Genomic DNA, 18,295 nt, shown 5'->3' with positions numbered 1-18,295 from the left:
TATTATTTTCCTATAAGGAATTATACCTTTATTATTTTCCTATAGGGAATTATACCTTAAATAAAAATGTAATTAAAACTTTCGTTATAGGAAATATCTATTAGTAGTTTTATATGTATATATTTAGGTGGAAAATAAGTAGGTAATATTATTACCGAGGAAGTTATATTTTATTTGTAAAATGAATTGTAAAATTCTATTTATATAAAAAAATCGTTACTAAACGTTATATATCCCTCTATTAAGTTATATAGTAGCTTCGTCTACGTAAAGTTGTATATATTAAATTTATCTTTTAAGGGAAAAAATAAAGAATAGAAAAGAAATTTAAGAAAAAAGGAATTAAAAAGAAGTAATTCGAATTAGTAGCCTTTTAAAAAGAAAATATATATAAATATTAATTATACTACAATATCGAATCTTATATGTAAGCGTTGTATAGGTCTATATAAAAGTCTATATAGTAGTACTAATAGGAAAAAAAACTTAGATTATATAATAAGTTAGCGAATAAATTTGGACCTCCTCGGACTTATTAGAGTTTTATCCAAAATTAGTCGGTAAATCAACGGATTTTATCAAATATTTTACTCCTCTTTACGGATAATAAGTATAGGATAATATAAATTATATAATTATATATATATTTATTAATATAAGAGGAATAATTTCAATCCTTTCTTTAGAATTTTTTTCGTTTAATTATTCTTTAATTATTTAAATATTTATTACTTTACTACTATTACCCTACTACTACTATAAGATCTATTAAAGGTAATTAACAATTTATTTTATAAAATAGCGCCTATTTACTATAAATTTACAACCTCTAATATATATAAGGAATATTTAAATAGTAATTAGAAACCTACTAAACTTAAGGATAAAAGTAAGTATTAGGTTGTAGTACCCCTTTTAGAGGCTAATAAATATATAAATATAAGAATTAATTATTAATTTATCCCTAAATTATCCTTACTAACTTCTATAGAATATATATATAGTCGCCCCTAATAAAATCTTCTACCGCTAGAAGGAGCCTAAACTAAATCGTTATAATACGGATATTTAATATAATTTTAATATAAATAAAATTTAAAAGTTATTAAAATTAATATAAAAATTAATATTTAACTATACTAAATTATATTTATAACCTATAGTAATTTAATTAAATATTTAAAGGGTATTTATAATATTCCTAAAGAATATTTACCGGACGTTTTAATCGGAGGTATTAAAATTAAAGTTTATATAATTACTATTAGTATATAACCTAACGCTATAAAATCTCAATATAATTAAACTAATTATAAATAAATTTAAAATAATATAAAAATCTAATAGCTTTTATAACTTCAAATCAAGCTATAACCATCCCTATCCTTAATAGGATTTTATACCTAATTATTCCTAAGAAATGTAAGGTAATAGGTTTCGATAGAGAATTAAATTTAATTATTTAGGCTAAAAACGCCCTCCAAACCTATATATCGGATTCGCCTTTAATTTAAAATAAGTAATAGGAAGATAAGTAAGAAATATAGTAGGAGAAGTAACTAGAAGATAAATAGTAGGAGGATAAGTAAGAGAAGTAGTAGGAGGAGAAATAATAGGAGGATAAGTAATAGGAAGATAAATAAGAAATATATTAAGAGAAGTAGTAAGAGGATAAGTAGTAAGAGGATAAGTAGGAGATATAATAGGAGAAATAATAGGAAGATAAAGAAGATTCGGATTTAATAGATTTATAATTAGAATTTAAAAATAGAAGGGTATAAGGAAACTAATAAAATAATAAAACGGAAAAAGAGGTAGATAGTCTTATATAAACGCCCTTTTAAAAGAATAGGAATATAAATCTCCCAATTATACCTCTAACGTATCCCTAATATATTACTAATAACTCTTAAATTAATACTTAACGGATAAAGAAAATATATAAGCAACGCTATAATATATATTCCTCTACTCTATTTATTTATATACTATATAAAGCGGTTAAATATAATTATAAATTTTTAAAATATATTTTATAGAACTTATACTAATTATAAATTTATTATAGGCCCTCCCCCTATCTATTATAATAATAATAGTAAAGGCCGGAATTATATTATTTAGGACGAATTCTATTACAATATAAGTAAGCCTACGGAAATTATAATTTCCTTATTTAAAATTTAAATTTAATAATTATAATTAAGGTATCAGAATTAGTAATAGTAGGGATAATTAAAATAAATTAGAAATAAATTAAAAATAAATTAAATTACCCTTAAGCTATTCAATCCTTAACTATATTTATAGCGCCCTATCGGTATTAAATCCTTCTACAAATAGGTTATTTCTCTATAGGGAAAGTCTTCTATAGGCGATTAAGGATTTTTCTTTATAGGGAAACTTTTATATATATATTATTCCCTATATAGGTAAATATATTAATAGTATTAAATTTAATTTTATTTATAATAATATTACTAAAACGTTAGATAAAAGGAGATTGTAAGCCTTATAAGGAGAAATAATCCTACTTAATATTACTATTAAAGTAATTCCGTACGAATACGTTTTGTAGTAACTATATTAATTTTTTATTTTAGTAGGTCGGATCGATTTTCTATGTAAATGTACGGACCACTGGGTTAGGAAGCTTTGGGTATGGGGTCGGGTCATCTGACCACTCCCACAATCCACCCCCCCAAAAAAAACACGCCGACAATATTTGATAACATTGGGACGTTAGGAAGGTGCATGCACCCCACGCAAGGTTTTCATCTGTACAGAACTCATATAGCTGGAGCTGGCACGTCTGTCGTTTTCTCTTCAACTTGGTAAGCCACCAATCGAACAATTTTCCAACTGAACCATTGCTCTCCTTCCTTCCTTCGTCTCACATCACGCACTGTTTTATGTCTTATGATCATCCAGTTTCCTGAATCACAATACCCACAAACACCATAATCACCGCCGCATATGCCAGCGTCGCCGCAAACACCCCATCGACGGTTTCCAAGTAAAGGGAAATCGAAATACCAAAAGCCGCGATACACGCCGTCGCTACACCAAGGTGCACGAAGAGGTTCCGTTGTAAGGCCAGAATCCACATGGGAGCGATGAGGAAGGTACCACCAATCAAGGCAGCGCCGATTCTGGTCCAGTAGGCTCGCTTCCACGCCTTGGTTCGAGTGCTGATTAGTGTGCGAGCTGGCTTGTCGGTGTTATCGCGCTCCCAGGGACCGGTGGGGACCGAGTGTCTTTTGAGGCGCTCGATGAGTGGGATGGGTGCTTCGTGCTGCGGGAGTTGTTGTTCGTATTGCTGTCGAGGTGGAGGTAGGAAGTCCTCGGGCATCTTGTAGCCGTTCCTCGTCATGGCTGCTTCGAGGAATTTCTTGTCGTAGAGCCGCTGGCTGGTGGCGATGAAGGGATCGTTGGAGGTCCTGGCATATTTGCCCATGTACTCGTGGTCTCTTACTGCTTGGACTGTGGGTGTATCGAAGGTCCTGTAAGCTAGGTATCTGGCTGGGCTTTTGCCTTTTTTTTTTTTTTTTTTTTTTTTTTTTTCTTTTTTTTCTTTTTTTTTTTTTCCCTTTATTTTGGGTGGGGGGGGGTGATGAGTCTCTGGGTGAGGGAAAAAAACTTACTGTATTCCTTGAGTACCTTGCCGATTTCTTCTGCTTTCCCTCCCGGTCTCCAGTCATCACCGTTGAAGTGCGCGGAGACTGCCAGGTTTACCAGTTTGCTGTGTAGATACTGGATATGTATCCTTTGCAAGTCGGCAAAGTGAATACGGTAACCAAAGTCGGCGTCCGACAGATTATCCTGTTTATTTACCATCGATGCAGACACCCTGTCGAGGTAACCGAGTGGCCCAGGCCGTTGTGGTGAAATGAGCTCAATAAGGTTTTTCTGGTATATCTTTGCCCGCATATCTTGCCATATGTGCAAATCATCCTTTGTATCCCACTTGTCAATTCCATTTGGAGAGGCCGCGTGCTGGGTCTTATCGCAATCATCATCCGACCTTTGATTTGAGGTTGATGTGCCCGCAACATTGTTTGAAGTACCATTGGTCTGATCGTCGGTTTGTGTCGTATGCGTTGGAGATAACTGCTGTTGTGTCTGACTGCCTCCAATCTGATGGACAGACTTGTGAAGAGGCGGATTCTCTTCATGTCGGGAAGAGCGAAAAGTGGTAGGTCGCGTGCGAACGTGAACTTCTTCTTCTTCTTCTTCTTCTTCTACCAGGCTTTCGAATGAGGTGCTGCGCCGTAATATCGTGTTATTTGCTGGCACTATTTGGACAGGATTTCTGCTCCCACAGTGCTGAGAACTGCTGGCGCTGATGGCGTGGGAAGTTGTGGGTCGCTCACGTACTCCGACTGGTACCTCTACCTCCATTGCTTCGAGAGAAGAAACATCATCATTTTCCTCATTGTCTTCCAACATTTTGGTATCAGTTGCGCGGAGTACAATAGTACCAGGGCTAGGACCACCACAAACTGGCACAGAAACTGCGATTACTTTGACCCGTTAATATGACTTTGAAAGACCTATGAAGTTGGGGTGTGGACGGGATGAAAAAGATATTGAGCTCAAATGGCTCAAAATCAACGGAACGGTCTGGTAGAGATAAGTTGTGCATCTCTAGAGGTAGAGACTGGTGGAATGTAAGGGCCAACAAACCTCCAGCTCATGCGACGGTCTCAGCTTTAGGAAAGGCAGGCACGGTTGGATTGATAGGCCGGGGATTCTGCAAGTACACTGCAGCACAGAAGTCGAGTGTGCATAACGCCCTGCATTGGGCGGGCAGTATCACCATTTGGCAATCTTGGAAAGGCTGTGTAGGTAGTACAAACAAAGCCACCTTAACATCTGACACTGTTCGATGCTTCCACATTTCCGGCCCTTTCTCTGCACCATCACGATAACGCCTGTATTGATGTCAGCATGCGCCATCCGGCCGAGAATCCGATGACAACGTTATTGGACTGCACCCAGAGTGAGGTAACACAGATACGTAGGTGCCTTTAGAGCTTTGGGGTTACACTCTGATCTAGAGCATGGACGGGGGCGGGAGCAAGATAGGTACAATTGGCTTCGCAATGCCTCAGGCTCCGGTCTCGATCCCTGTGGGATTGATACCTCCAGTGGCGGCTCCATGTCTAGATCTGTATATATCAATTCCTTCACCCCGTCTACCTACTCAGGTACTCAAATGTGTCTTGTTCATCTTCGCTTCCGTTTCGTATCAACCGATTTCTGCAACTTATTATTTGTCCTCAGTTATTTGAAGCATCGAATTCACCACCAGTGGCGCTGTATCTGCCAAGGAGCATCGAGAAAGAGAGAGTTTAGGCATTGGGACAAGGACCTTCATGGCCTTGAGTCACCTCGGCGAATAGATTTCAAGATAGAGGTAGGCACTGATGTTCTCTCTCATTCGAGGTCTGCAAACACCAACGTGCAGCAATTGCTAACTGTCGCTTGATGCGTAGCAGGTTTCACCCCAGCAGATACGGATCAAGGGGCATCACCATCTGCTTCGTACCCAACTCTCTCATATATCAGAAATTTCGGGCCCCTTTTTCTCTCGCCACTATGGTTACCCTAAGATGGGAACTCTTTCCTACGAAATCCCGTCACGGAACCTACGATCTGGTAATCGCATACAAGATTCCTAATCACCAGACCGACGAGAAAATGAAGGAAGTTGCTTCGTTCCGCCGTCGCCACAAACAATGCCTTCGTGACAGGATACCCAGCAAGGGATCTCTCAGGACCGAAGAATGGGAGAATGGCAGCCTTGTGGTCAAACGCGCACGTGTTACAAGCCTCACTAAAATCACGAAAGTGGCCAAATACTCAGGAGCGCCACAGATCGTGTCGTACAAGCTTTATTTCCGATCCTCTGAGGATGCAGAGAGGCTTGCCAAGGTGGTTGGATTTGGAAGTAATCCCAGGCCGGAAAATGGAAGCTGGTACTTTCTGATGCCAACGAAGATACGAGATGATAGTGAAGAGTGGAAAAGTTTTGAAAACCCACGCAGCGATACGTATCGTTCACGAGAAGCTAGATGAAAGGAAATGACTGGGAGTCCAAGGGAGCGTTTGGCGGGTGATGTATCTCAATAGAGACGGTTTCACACCGGTACCATCGGTTGATATATCCAAACGTCGAGAGTTCCTAACGGCTGCCGCGACAGGACGCCAAACCATCGGGCCGCTGCAAGACCGTTAACCATGGTCTCAAACTTCCATTAGGTACCTAAGTAAGATAAAATAAATATGGAAAGGAGGAAAGACGGGGAGAAGATGAGGGAAAGAGCAAGAGAGGAAGGGAGAGACGGAAGGTGCGAGAAGGGACGCAAACAAGGGTGATGACCGCCCCTGGAACGGGAAAATTTCCGGAAGTACTTCGATTTTGTGTGAATCTGCTTTCATTTTCTCTCTGTTTCTAACTTCTTAAACTTCTATATTCAATTCAAGATTTCAGTTTCTTTTGACTTTTGTTCAGAGAGACGCGGGACATTCCCTTCATTGACATCATGACCCTTTACCACCGGCCTCCTCAAGCACCACACCCACAAACACCATAATGACCGCCGCATACGCCAAAGTAACAGCAAAGACTCCGTCCACCGTCTTCAAGTAAAATGAACACGAAAGTCCAAACGCAGTCACGCACCCCGTCGCCACCCCGAGATGGACGTGCAGGTTCCTCTCCAAAGCCAGAATCCACATAGGGCCAATGAGAAATGCGCCACCAATCACTGCAGCACCGACTCTTTCCCAGAAGGCTATCTTGGCAGATGCAGTTCGTGTGTTGACAAGGCCAGACGCAGACTTGCGTGAACTGTCAAGGTCGCCTGTTTCCCATGGCCCAGTGGGAATGGAGGCTTTGAGCAGGCGCTCTATCCATTCTCTGTGACGCCGTTCACCTTCTGTTTCCCCGTCCACAGGTGCTGATGAGGGCTGGGTGTTCTTCCCTGCTTTGGATGCCCGAGATAGGTCAGCGGGAAGAAAATCCTCCAGATCTAGCCCCTCGTCGAATAGTGCTGCCTCGAAAAAGATGCGGTCATTGTGCTTTCGGCTCGTAGCGATGAACGGATCATTACGCTCTAGAGCAAATTTGGCCATGTACTCGTGATCTCGCACGGCACGAACTGTCATTTGAGTGTAGGCAGTCAGTTGATGTCATCGTCTAGACAGAAGGCAGGGCACATTGATAGAGGACGGGAGCTTACTATATTTTTTGAGCACAGCGCCGAATTGATCCAATCCTTCCACTACGCCCTCTGAGTTTCTTGAAAGGCCTTTTTTTCGCACCCTGACCGCCATACTTATCAGCCTGGCGTGCAGTGACCTTATATACAGTCGTTGGACATCGCCAAAATGGATCAAGAATCCAAAGTTAGCTTCTGAGAGAGGTTGTCGGTGATGAACGTCTCGAAAGCCAGTAAATAAAGAATCTATCCGACCCAATACTCCTGGTTTTTGTCTTGAAATGATTTTGATGAAACCTCTGTTGTATGTATCGCTCAAGATCCTCGAAATCAGAACATCATCGTTTCCTTCGGTTGCCGTTGGTGCTGGAATATTATGCGTCTGGTCCATTGGTTGCCCGTTCGTAAGTTGGTCATCCATGGCTAGAGGTAGGCCGCCTGCAATTGTAGAGGTATTGTTACCAGACTGACGTATTATCGAGGGATGGAACTCTGCTTTATTTTGAATTCGTGTAGTGATGCTTTGTCGAAGAGCGACCAGAGAGTAGAATTCGATCCCTAGGGAATTCTATCACAGAGTCACGAGTTCCTCTCTCTTATCTTCCATCTGTTCCCTTGGTAACTATCCAGAAGTCTTCGGCTCCGCCCATTTCGAAAACGAAGCCTCACAACCAACATTGGGTACTCTACCAGTATGCCTTTCCAGTACCGCTTACCAGTCCTGCCCCAAGAGATCCTCAACATGGATGCATCCCCTGCGCCATTGGTCAACAGTACCTTTCGGTTCTCTGCCGTAACCAATTGTTTGGCCGTTTCCTTGCTTATTCTACTCCATCACTAAAAGCTGAAGGGGGCAAGGCAGCAACAACACCACAAGGCTTGCTACGTAGTCCATGCTCATTGGTCAGGGCGATCATCAAACCAGCCCATTGATAGCCACTGGATTGATAACGTAGAAGGATTGGCTACTTTTAAAGTGCCTAGCATGCAGCTAGGTACCTCTACAGCGTTTAGGGTGAGGCAGTGCCACGCTCCGCCCTCTATTAATTTACAACTTACCTACCTACCTCTACCAATGTGTTGAAGAAAGTCATGGAAGAGTAAGATAGGTAACCAAAGTACGTGTAGCCGTTGGGCTATAGAACACAAGGTCCTCGCCATCACGCATGAATTCTGCATCCTGTTTCCTCGTCTGTCAGCCCCCCCAGACGCGCTTGTGCTGTGTTTCTTGATTTTGTCACAGCAATATCACTCACGAAATTTACCTACTCTTCCATCGCCAATATAAGGTTTTGTGATACAAAGAGGTATATATCTTGACACTAAAATCACAGCCAGATGTTAGCAAAGCTGATGAACCAATGGAGTTTATAATCTACCTACTATGTCCTCATTACGTCTGGGCATCCCGTCCTCTGACACTAAGTCCGATGGCACAATACGACTGATTTTCTCGATGGATAAGCCAAAGCCGCCAGCCAGTACATATACCAATCAGACTTCGAGGTCCACGACGCGCACAAGACGCTTGTGGACTATCTGGAACAGGATATTGGGGAGGAAGCCTCCCCAACGACAAGACCGGCCGAGTACTCCGGACACGGGGGATTTGGTCATCCGATATCCCATCCAAGGGACGCGGAGGATACATATGGGGTATATGCAGGGGCAAATAATATTTGGGAAGTCGGATAAGCTCAGGGAAGTCAACATTGTTGAGCACATGGACAGCGAACAACATCACGCTGTCAAGCTCAAAGGTCTTCCGATACGAAGTGTTCGCACATTAGTGGATGGATTTCAGGTCATAGCGACCAAGCCAGAAGATGCCGAAATGCTTCGGAACATCATCGGCTGCGGGATTGTGCTGGATTGTGTCCTGGAATGTGTTCCACCGGTAATGCCCAAGGAGGAAAGCCCAGCGTTGAGCGAGAACAGCCGCTTCATACCCAACATTGAGCAGTCCCTGGGGTGGAGGGAAGTTTTAGAGGTTAACAACAAGAGGGCACAGTAGAGCACGATGTCTAGGTTTTCATCAATCAGACACTGCTTCTTGCGGATGCCATATCGAACTCGAGTAAAAATCATCATTTTCGTCAGTCAGGGGCACGCAACCACGACGAAACAATTGCAGTAGCGCGCCGCCTGATGGCCGCCCGTGTTCTCGGCTTCTGAATCGTTATCGATTACTATTAGTTTCAGACAGTGAATACCAAAATTTGACGATTTGGAAACAGCCTTCGTTAGAAAGCCCTTCTGCTAAACAAATTTTGCCGTTACAGCAAATTATGAGTTGCGGTCAGGTCTGGCGAGGCCTTAAAAAGGTGGGAGCGAGGGACGGGTAGATACCTCTATGTATACCCCATCGTGAGATTGACATCCTCTAGATGGACGAACAAGTTCTTGTGCAGGGCACAGCGAAAGCGATGAGAAAGGCACTTGACACCCATTCAACGTAGGACCAATTCATACCTATCCAGTGTACTCGCTTCCACGCCCTGGTTCTTGTGCGTGGGCTGGCTTGTAGGTCTCTTGACGTTCCCAGGGACTCAAAGAAATTCTGGGCCGATGGCGATGACAAGTTCATCAGTAGCGTGAGCGTATATGGCTATGTACTTGTGGTCTTCCACTGCTTGGAGTGTCCATAATCACTTATATGAGTTCTTGCTCACCGCCGCAGCATCGAGTGAATGTATGTATGTATCTACTACAACCAAAAGGACGGAATGTGAAGCTTTGGAGTAGGTCGTACGATAGTGCTCGCTTCATCGACGAATGATGTACCGTAGAATCGTCGGATTCAGGGACTAGGTAGGTAGGTAGAGTAACAATGAAGTAAGAACGTTATTCCTTCGGCATCAAACCGATGTAAAAGACCACCCGTAGGTCTCCAGCCCGTCGAGACAACGATGGAGACGGGACTGGGGCGGGTACCACGACCCTGCAGATCGCCGCCGGTCCGGTCGCAAGCCGATTGGTTAGCGGGTTGGTTGGTAGCGTTGGTTGTGGACAGCGCTACTTGGCGGGGATTGGAGCGCTTCATTGGGCACTGAGACCCAAACAACGCCTAACGTCCACGACGATGATGGCATGATTGTTCCTTTGACTTTACAAACGCTTTTCTGCTCCTCAACTTTGAGTGGGAAAACCTTGACGCAGAAAGCTGTGGCGGCGACTTCTTGATTTCTCTCCTTGATCAAGCTCAAGCCCCCATTCCCATTATATCCAGAGTTCTCAGCGAGTGTCCACGGTGAGTATCTGATGTCCGTCACCGGCCACTGTCCCGCTCTCCACACCGCCCGGCGCCCGCACCTTGACCTGCCCGGCTGCGTCTGCCATCTTGATTAGGCTGCGTGCCTTGATCAAACATCCCGACTAGCCAAAGCAAAACGTGTGTTCCCGCGCACGCTACATTATATGCTAACTCGATTCACTCAAGCCTCAGACTCTTTCGCTCGGTATCGCGCCTCTCTCTCTTCTCGGCTGCTTCCTAGCGTCATACCTACCTTATCCAGCCACCTCAACCGCCATTGCACCCGCTACACTACTCGTCCACGCCATCACCATCATCAGCCACGCGGTCCAACCCAGTTCACTCGCGCGCCGTGCGCAGCCACTTGACGACTGAAGCTCACCTGCCATCACTACCACAATCACCATAAAAAAAGAAAAAGAAAAAAGAAAAAAAACTAAAAAAAATGCCGACCCTAATCCTAGACCTCTTCAAAATCAACCTCCAGTCCCCGACCCGCCGCCACCTCGGCATCAACTACCTCGTCCCCTCCTCCGCCGGCGACCGCGAGCGCATCAACCTCGCCTCTCTCCGCCGCCAACACATCTCGGCCATGCAATCCCGCCTTTTCCCTTCAGCACCACCACCACACATGATATCCTCCCCCTCCCCCTCTACTTCCTCACTAACAAGGGGTGGGGATCATCACAACGGTCTCGGCCTGGAAACCTGGGACGACGGCACCGTCGAGCTGCGCGGGTTCCCCATTGAGGATATCCTGGTGGTGCGCGTGGTCAACAAGATGACGGGCGAGACGGACACCAGTTACGAGCTGCATTTTGAGTACGTGTTTGATGCGGAAAGGGTGGCGGATGTGATTGGATTGGCGGTGGGACCGCCGGTGGAAAAAGATGAAGGACCGGGCGGGTGGAGGGGGTGGGTGGTGACGGTGCCGAAGAGGGTGCATCATCGGAGTCAGATGTGGGAGAGGTGTATGGAGAGGGAGAGGGTGGGGGATAGGGATTTGAGAGATAGGGACTTGAGGGATAGGGAGAGAGAAAGGGAAAGGGAATTGAAAGAGAGAGAGCTGAAAGAGAGGGAGCTGAAAGAGAGGGAGCTGAAAGAGAGGGAGCTAAGAGAGAGGGAGCTAAGAGAGAGGGACTTGAGGGAGAGGGAAAGGGAGAGGGAACGGGATTTGAGAGAGCGGGATCTGAGAGAGAGGGATTTGAGGGATCGGGAACTGAGGGACAAAGAGCTGAGGGATAGGGAGAGGGGCCTGAAGGAAAGGGAGAGGGATTTGAGGGAGAGGGACAGAGAACGGGACCTGAGAGAAAGAGATCTGAGGGACAGAGAACTAAGGGATAGGGAACTGAGGGAAAGGGAAAGGGAACGAGAACGAGAACGAGATAGGGAACGGGAAAGGGAAAGAGATAGGGAGAGAGATATGGAAATGAAGGGTGTGAGGCAGGTGGAGAGAAGGTCGATGATACCGGTCGCCATACAGACGCCGCGGGATAGCAACGGAGGCTTCAAGGATATGGAGAGGAGATCAATGATACCCGTCGCGATTCAGCCGCCGCATCCGGAACCGCCGAGACTAAAGGTTAGGAAGAGCCAGAAGTTTTGAAAGGGGACTGGGAAGAGGGTTAATGTTGGTTTGTGAAGTATGAGGTCATGATTAGAACGGGGAGGTTATTGTGGGAGGCCGATTTGGGACTGGAAAGATTCAGTTGGACCATTTGATGCTGCTGGGATTCATGGCCTGCGTGCTCGTTGGAAATGGTTATTCGTTATTGTTGTTTTGGGGGAAAAGAACTGAAAGGCTCTATCTGTCTGGGATTAATTACATCACTTAAGTCTCACTCATGGTGTCGGCTTCCACTCGCTTGCTTTGTTGCCTCCTCCGCTAACTCCTTCTCCAGCTGTTCAACCTCGGCTATCAACATCTCTCGTTGCTCAGTGAGGGCCTTGATGCGCACTTTGGCCATCTCCAGCAAACTGGCCTTGTTGATACTCCGTCCCCTTTGGCGTTTCTTGGCTTGAGTTGGTGAAAAGCTGGAGTTGTAGTCTTCCTCGGGGTTCTGCTGTGACAAGAGCGCCTCCAGATTCTCAAACTGCTCGTTGAGTTTGTTTCGATATCGTTTCCCAATGCTGTTGTGACGCTCTCTGACACTGACGTCTTCCTCAGCTTTATCTTCCTTTTTGTTCGGCCCAGGCTCCTCCGGCTCTTCCGGGCGCGGTGTCTCGCCAGTCGGCTCGTTCAAAAAGTCTTCGAACCTGATTGGCGACAGTCCTGTTATGGTCGAGGTGTTTTGGAAAGCGGTGAACTGAAAGTCTCCGCTGGGAATGCCACTGGTAGATGGAGGATGTACGGGGTCGGTCTTGGCTGTCTTGGCATCAATGTAGTGATGCTGGCCTTGGTGTTGATACTCCGCGGAGTAGGTCCCGGTGTCTTCGACGACTCGACGTCGTTTGGTTGCGTGTGAGTCAGGGTCCATCTTTGGGTTGGGTATGAAGCTGATGTGTGCCATGAACTAGCGTGCTTCATTCTGCCGGGAGGTGAGGCTCTTTTCATATTTACTTTTTTCTCATCCTTCCCTGAAGTTTCCCACTAAAATAACTCAGTCCTCCACATGAGATGTCTATCACGAGCTGTTAGATCGTGGGGGGAAACCTCCGTGGGGGAGGACCTCTGGCCGATATCATGAACTTTCCCTCCCCCCCTGTTCCCCGGGGAGCCGGTGAGCGTGCCGTCCCGAATGTCGGTTTCCGTTTTTAATCCCTGCTGAGAGCGACGATCAATACACACTTTCTCTCTAGATCCGATCGCCGGATATTGCATGACGTCGGAATGGTGCCTGAAATCAGCTGATTGTCCAGCAATGTGTCAATAGTTTCTTGGACTTATAAGCTCTAGCCCCCCCCCCGTCCTCATAGCAATTGTCTCATTTCAAACTCCGCGCGGGTGACATTCATCTTCCGCCTCTCTCTCATCCATCACTGGCTAACCACAACTCTATAGCACCGTACCCATCGATATATGTCGCAAAAATCATCGAAGATCATCGCGACTCACGCGCCGTTTTTGTACGGCAACCGCATGCGGAAGCTGAGAATTGCCGGGAGTTGCGTGTAATTTCGGCTTGACTCGACCCTGCCCTCTTCCCTGTCCTCTTCCGAGAATGCCGGTTCCTCAATGGCATCCATGACGAGACCGGCCTGGAAGAAGGTGGTGAAGAGCTCATCCATTGGACGGTGAAAGTAGAGCTGTGCTTGGTTAGCTCGCTCGCTCGCTGGCGATACTCCGGTCTCATCTCGGTCCCATCAAACGGTTTGGGCAAGTCAACAACAACGGAACTTACCTGTCGCTTTGATTGTCCAGGAATGGCAATACCCTTATAAGGTGGAATGTGGAGGTAGTTCTTGATGACTTTGGTCCTGACGACTTCGAGGTCACCGGTCTCACCGTCATACCGGAGATCGACATTGCGAGATGCTCCGGAGGTCATGAAGACGGGATGAAGAAGGGTTGCGACGAAGCTGGATGGGAAGGTTATCAGTCAATGCCACCGGTTTCAGTCTCCCGAGATGAGGTCGACATACACTCCATTCGGCTTCAAGAGCTTCGGAAGTGCCTGGACGAGTGGCTCGAGCGTGGAAACATCCATGATGGCCATGTTCATGAGGACGATATCGAACATGTTCTCGCCCTGTTGGCCGCCCAGGAGCGAGCGATATCAGCGATCAGCCGCGGAAGCTTCCCAAAATTGGAAACATACAGTGGCAGCGATGAAAGCGTCAAAATCCTTTGTCTGTGTGACATCCAACTTGGTGAAGTCAACGCTGTCACTCCGCTCTTCTCCCTTCATCCAGTTCTTGGCTATCTGGACCATGTTCTCGCTTCCGTCAGTGGCGGTCACTCTCGCTCCGTGCTTCGCCAACCATCGAGCGCAAATCCCGTTCCCTGTCGCAAGGTCCAGCGCACGACAGGACTCTTTTCCGAGATGATCCCCCAGCAATCGACGGAGTGACGGCTCTTGCAGCTTCTTCCAGTAGATGTTGCCATCTTTTCCAATGGACTTGTCCCAGTAGCTCGCAATGGTTTCCCAAGTGTCGAGAGGCACGTCGTTCAACTGCTTTACCGAGGCCATGGTGAGTTGGGAGAGTGTTCTGACTACGCGGTCGAGGAGCAAAAGGAGTGAAAGATTCCGGTTCGCACACACCGAAGGCCTGTTGCACATACCTCGGCGCTTTATTTAAACGAAGTCGTCGTCTCCAAACCCCAGCTCAACCTCGGCGAGCTGACTCACACACCGAGGCAATGACACTTCTTGGCACACTGCCATGGCTGCACTAAATAACCGGAAGAGGAAGGCACCAAGGTCTAGGCAGATATGTGATACCCAAGACTAGTACCTACAAGGTTAAGGTACTACTGTCTAGAACTAATCCCTGAACACAAGACAACAATTGTAACAACCACGCTTCTCCTCCAAATTATACACCAAACAAACCTAGTTCTACTCGAGCAATGGAAACACCACCACCACCTTCATAATCACCAACCATAACCCACCAGTCTTCCCCCCTTCCCTCCTCCACGTCCCGTCCTCAGCCTACCTACTTCTCCTGCTGCCGCCGCACAACCATCCACCTAACCCTCACCCCCCCTTCCTCCTTCCTCTGCTCCCCCTCCACCCAACAATCCACCTCTCCCACCGCCCCCAGCCTCCCATGTCTCTGCTTCTGCAACCACGTCCCCAAATAAAACTTGAGCTCTTCCACCCCCCACTTGACCTGTTCTGTCCTTTTATTGTTCTCAACCTCAGTATCACCCTCGCTAACCTCCCCATCCTTGATCATCTCAAACGCACAACTCCCGTACCCGACTAGCGTGATCCCCTTTTCGAGATCAGAAGTGTCAAACGTCCAGTACCCGCGGGGCTGGGTGTCGTTGATGATGTCGAGAATGTGCGCGCAGTCTGAGGCGAGGGGGGCGGTGGAGAGGTCGTAGGAGAGGACAGGTTGGGGTTGGGTGAGGGAGTCGTAGGGGCAGAAGGAAGGTTAGGCTTGGGCGATGTTGAGGGAGGTGAAAGAGGTGGAGGTGGAGGTGAGGGAGTGGTTGGGTAGTATGTCGGTGGATGAAGAGGAGTCGGAGGAGTCGTCGATGGAAGTATCGTTGGAGGTGGTGTCGCGGGAGAGATGGATGGAAACGGGGATGACGGCTGCTGATATGAAGGAGGAGGAGGTGAGGCCGATGAGATAAGCGAGTTGTAGTGCCTGTAAGATGGAGTGCATGATGAGCTATGAAATATGAAATTGATGAAGTGGTTGCTGTTGTTGCTGTTGTTGTCTTCTGAAAAAAAAATAAATGGAGGTACCTGATGTTTGTATGGTGAGAGAGGCAGCCAGCTGATCGGGTTTTGTACACGATAAGGAGGTGAGGCAGTCAATTCTCGAATCTGAGGGATGGAAGGAAGGCGTCCAACACGAGAATAAGTTATCACTTGCCAGTTTTATGAGAAGAATACCTGCCTTCCATCTCAACTGTGCTTGCCGCTTTCACAATTCTTTCTCGGTGAATTCTTACCTAGGTAAGTCGGTTTAAAGTAAACAAATGCAAATGAGTCGATATTATAAATTGACGCCCCTCTCTGCCCCCTACACATGGTTTCTGGATATCGAACCCGTCAACCGTCTTCTTAGAATGTGTCCTTGAAAACTACCCTTCTTCCAAGGAAACCATATAGGGATCTCAGTTGCGTGATGCCGTCGAAAGTTGGGCACAACGAATCACATGTTAGAGAGAGCTACTGGCATCTTGACGCAATTTACTTCCAGGAGTGTAGGTATTGATGAGAATGTTTGTTGGATGCTGGCAGGAAGATGTTGAGGGCTTCATAAGTCTGGCAAAAACTGCTGGAAGCATACCTAATTGACATTAACGGTGCATCGTACATACGTGCTCGCTCCTGCTTGCTTCCCGGCATAGAAAATGCGGTATGATGCGAGAGCTTATCCTAGCAATCAGCCGCCCAGTCTGTGAAACAGTCTCAAATTGTTTGTTGTGCACAACACCTCATTGGATTAATCCCTTCTTCCCTTTCACATCACTCAATACCTCAATGGATCCCACCTCAAAGGATCACGGGCGCTCCTCTTTAAAAAGGACGGCACATAAAACTGGCAATCTTCTTGTCCATGTTCCCCCCGCATTGGTGATTCGAATTCGTCGGGCTCACCTTCGTCAAATCGTCAATGGGAGAAGTGGCATCATAGTGTCCGCAGTTGTCCGAGCTATCATCCTGGCAGTTGGCGGTCCTGTATGTAATTTTCCGAGAATGTCTGTCAACCACTAAACGCTCACACCTGACCTTCCAAATCCTAATGACAAGAAGGAAAGAATGGAGAAGAGACCAAAAGAATAACGTACAGGTAGTAAGTGCACCACGACCTCTCAAGAGGTTGAATCGAGGAGACCCCTTTGGATGCGAGATGAGAGTCGAGAAGAACTACGTCCGTACAAAAGGGTGTTTGTTCATGTTAGTAATTGACTTGCGTAAGTGGAAAAGTACCTTAAAATCGGACGCACTGCATTGGTTAGGTTTCAGACCATCGGCCACGTTGGTAATGGTCTCGCAGTTCCCAGTGAAGTTGACGTCGGTGCAAAGCTTGGAACCCAATAGACCATCGCGGGTCACGAGGTCGTTGGCGCCCTTGACGGCCGAGGGAAGCGCGGCGGCGACCTTAAAGGTGGCGAAGGCAGTAAGGACAGAGATGAGCTGCATGGTGAATATCTGGTGACGTGGACGAATTTTCGCTGTGCTATCGATGTGTGAAGGTGAGGTCTCGTTGCGTTTCTAGTGCTGAAGATGGGTGTCCTGGAGGGAGCCAGAGACGATTCAAGTCAATATTGTGCCACTCTTATAAAACATTTCGCCAATGGCCTTGGATGATCATCTCTTTGCGTGAATAATCAATTTAACCGCTGTCTGCCCCGTTGTTGGGTCCCTGTGTCAAAGAAGACTGAGTGGCGTTTGTTTCCGTTCTGTGGAAGATATCAGGGAACGGCCGAGCTACAAACAAACGATGCTTTCAGGCCGGTTCACTGTACAATGACTATCGCTAGTTGAGCAGTTGGGTTTTGGGCCTGTTGACCTGAAAATTGTCATTATCTTCATATAAAATGATTAGAGGTAAGGGGTGTTGAAAGCTGTAAGATTTCTAGACCGGATAACAGGCCTTATGGCACGCTAGGCATGAGAAAAATAATTCCAGGAGTTGCACAAACTGACACAGGATCGCCACCGTTAATAGACCTGAAAACTCCCGTAAATACCGGGTGGCAGCGCAAGAAACGAAAACAATCAAATTTATGAAGAAATATAAAGCGTCCTTATTCCCCCATGAACCGTGGCTTATGTCCCATGTATTTCCTCACAATCATTCAGTGTGATCTTGCCTGCCGCGCCCGTCACCCATATTGACTGGCTGCGGCTTGATGACCCGTTTCACAAGACGGAAGCTGTTCAATGTCCCTTGATCTTGCCGGAATCCTGAAACATTATGCATCAAACATAATGCATGAGCCATGACAGGACAAGAACGATTGGTATCCCGCCAACAATTAAAGGGGAATGTGGAGATGACACCGATCTCCCGCGAAGCCTCACCGTCGTCGGCTCCAAACATACCAGTCGTCCCCTTCCACCGAGTCTTTACAAGAAGCTCAACTGCTCAGGTTGGACTGTGACACATTCAAGCGCGTCAGCACTGGATACCCTTGCCGTTCTCAACACCAGGCGTGGTGTATGACCCGTTTTGTGTTGTCCGCCGA

The 18,295-nt window shown here is 46.3% G+C and overlaps 8 protein-coding genes across 9 annotated transcripts; 2 read left to right on the top strand and 6 right to left on the bottom strand.

Moving 5' to 3' along the window:
• Positions 1-2,716: 2,716 nt before the first annotated feature.
• NCU08188 (hypothetical protein) lies at positions 2,717-4,449 on the bottom strand (the record flags this gene model as incomplete). The annotated part of the gene is made up of 2 exons (XM_954488.3): positions 2,717-3,483; positions 3,645-4,449. The coding sequence occupies 2 exons, from the start codon at positions 4,447-4,449 to the stop codon at positions 2,924-2,926; spliced, it is 1,365 nt and encodes a 454-aa protein (XP_959581.2). The 3' UTR covers positions 2,717-2,923.
• A 2,097-nt stretch (positions 4,450-6,546) lies between these two features.
• Positions 6,547-7,173, bottom strand: NCU08187 (hypothetical protein; the record flags this gene model as incomplete). The annotated part of the gene is made up of 1 exon (XM_954487.2): positions 6,547-7,173. One exon carries the CDS (start codon positions 7,171-7,173, stop codon positions 6,547-6,549), a length of 627 nt encoding a protein of 208 aa, XP_959580.2.
• A 1,437-nt stretch (positions 7,174-8,610) lies between these two features.
• NCU08186 (hypothetical protein) lies at positions 8,611-9,240 on the top strand (the record flags this gene model as incomplete). The annotated part of the gene is made up of 1 exon (XM_954486.1): positions 8,611-9,240. One exon carries the CDS (start codon positions 8,611-8,613, stop codon positions 9,238-9,240), a length of 630 nt encoding a protein of 209 aa, XP_959579.1.
• A 1,063-nt stretch (positions 9,241-10,303) lies between these two features.
• NCU08185 lies at positions 10,304-12,327 on the top strand. 2 transcript variants are annotated; one of them, XM_011396974.1, is made up of 2 exons: positions 10,304-10,476; positions 10,672-12,327. In XM_011396974.1, exon 2 carries the CDS (start codon positions 10,925-10,927, stop codon positions 12,083-12,085), a length of 1,161 nt encoding a protein of 386 aa, XP_011395276.1. In that variant the 5' UTR covers positions 10,304-10,476; positions 10,672-10,924; the 3' UTR covers positions 12,086-12,327. The 2 variants fall into 2 exon arrangements, with proteins under 2 accessions (XP_011395276.1, XP_011395275.1); XM_011396973.1 differs by having other exon boundaries at positions 10,666-12,327.
• NCU08184 (hypothetical protein) lies at positions 12,222-13,057 on the bottom strand. Its single transcript, XM_954484.2, has one exon. It carries the CDS (start codon positions 12,987-12,989, stop codon positions 12,318-12,320), a length of 672 nt encoding a protein of 223 aa, XP_959577.2. The 5' UTR covers positions 12,990-13,057; the 3' UTR covers positions 12,222-12,317.
• A 261-nt stretch (positions 13,058-13,318) lies between these two features.
• On the bottom strand, positions 13,319-14,659 carry NCU08183 (hypothetical protein). Its single transcript, XM_954483.3, has 4 exons — positions 14,238-14,659; positions 14,062-14,168; positions 13,821-13,998; positions 13,319-13,725 (listed from the first exon to the last, which is right to left on the bottom strand). The coding sequence occupies exons 1-4, from the start codon at positions 14,607-14,609 to the stop codon at positions 13,531-13,533; spliced, it is 852 nt and encodes a 283-aa protein (XP_959576.2). The 5' UTR covers positions 14,610-14,659; the 3' UTR covers positions 13,319-13,530.
• A 186-nt stretch (positions 14,660-14,845) lies between these two features.
• NCU17264 (hypothetical protein) lies at positions 14,846-15,803 on the bottom strand. Its single transcript, XM_011397084.1, has one exon. It carries the CDS (start codon positions 15,319-15,321, stop codon positions 15,079-15,081), a length of 243 nt encoding a protein of 80 aa, XP_011395386.1. The 5' UTR covers positions 15,322-15,803; the 3' UTR covers positions 14,846-15,078.
• Positions 15,804-16,367: 564 nt separating this feature from the next.
• On the bottom strand, positions 16,368-17,290 carry NCU08182 (hypothetical protein). Its single transcript, XM_954482.2, has 3 exons — positions 17,051-17,290; positions 16,892-16,970; positions 16,368-16,779 (listed from the first exon to the last, which is right to left on the bottom strand). Exons 1-3 carry the CDS (start codon positions 17,244-17,246, stop codon positions 16,620-16,622), a joined length of 435 nt encoding a protein of 144 aa, XP_959575.2. The 5' UTR covers positions 17,247-17,290; the 3' UTR covers positions 16,368-16,619.
• Positions 17,291-18,295: the final 1,005 nt, after the last annotated feature.

The sequence above is a fragment of the Neurospora crassa genome, linkage group VII, assembly GCF_000182925.2.
Source record: "Neurospora crassa OR74A linkage group VII, whole genome shotgun sequence".
Lineage (NCBI taxonomy): Eukaryota > Fungi > Ascomycota > Sordariomycetes > Sordariales > Sordariaceae > Neurospora > Neurospora crassa.
The sequence above is the reverse complement of the archived record's forward strand: the minus strand, read 5'-3'. Positions and strand labels throughout refer to the sequence as shown.

Excerpts from the sequence above, each read along its gene's own strand:
- NCU08185 (XM_011396974.1), top strand. The coding sequence starts at position 10,925 with ATGCCGACCCTAATCCTAGACCTCTTCAAAATCAACCTCCAGTCCCCG.
- NCU08184 (XM_954484.2), bottom strand. The coding sequence starts at position 12,989 with ATGGCACACATCAGCTTCATACCCAACCCAAAGATGGACCCTGACTCA.
- NCU08183 (XM_954483.3), bottom strand. The coding sequence starts at position 14,609 with ATGGCCTCGGTAAAGCAGTTGAACGACGTGCCTCTCGACACTTGGGAA. Across the intron at positions 14,169-14,237 it reads ACGCTTTCATCGCTGCCACT|GGCGAGAACATGTTCGATAT; the intron begins GTATGTTTCCAA and ends GGCGGCCAACAG. Across the intron at positions 13,999-14,061 it reads CTCTTGAAGCCGAATGGAGT|CTTCGTCGCAACCCTTCTTC; the intron begins GTATGTCGACCT and ends CTTCCCATCCAG.
- NCU17264 (XM_011397084.1), bottom strand. The coding sequence starts at position 15,321 with ATGATCAAGGATGGGGAGGTTAGCGAGGGTGATACTGAGGTTGAGAAC.
- NCU08182 (XM_954482.2), bottom strand. The coding sequence starts at position 17,246 with ATGCAGCTCATCTCTGTCCTTACTGCCTTCGCCACCTTTAAGGTCGCC. Across the intron at positions 16,971-17,050 it reads TCTGAAACCTAACCAATGCA|TTCTTCTCGACTCTCATCTC; the intron begins GTGCGTCCGATT and ends GTACGGACGTAG. Across the intron at positions 16,780-16,891 it reads TCGTGGTGCACTTACTACCT|GACCGCCAACTGCCAGGATG; the intron begins GTACGTTATTCT and ends AATTACATACAG.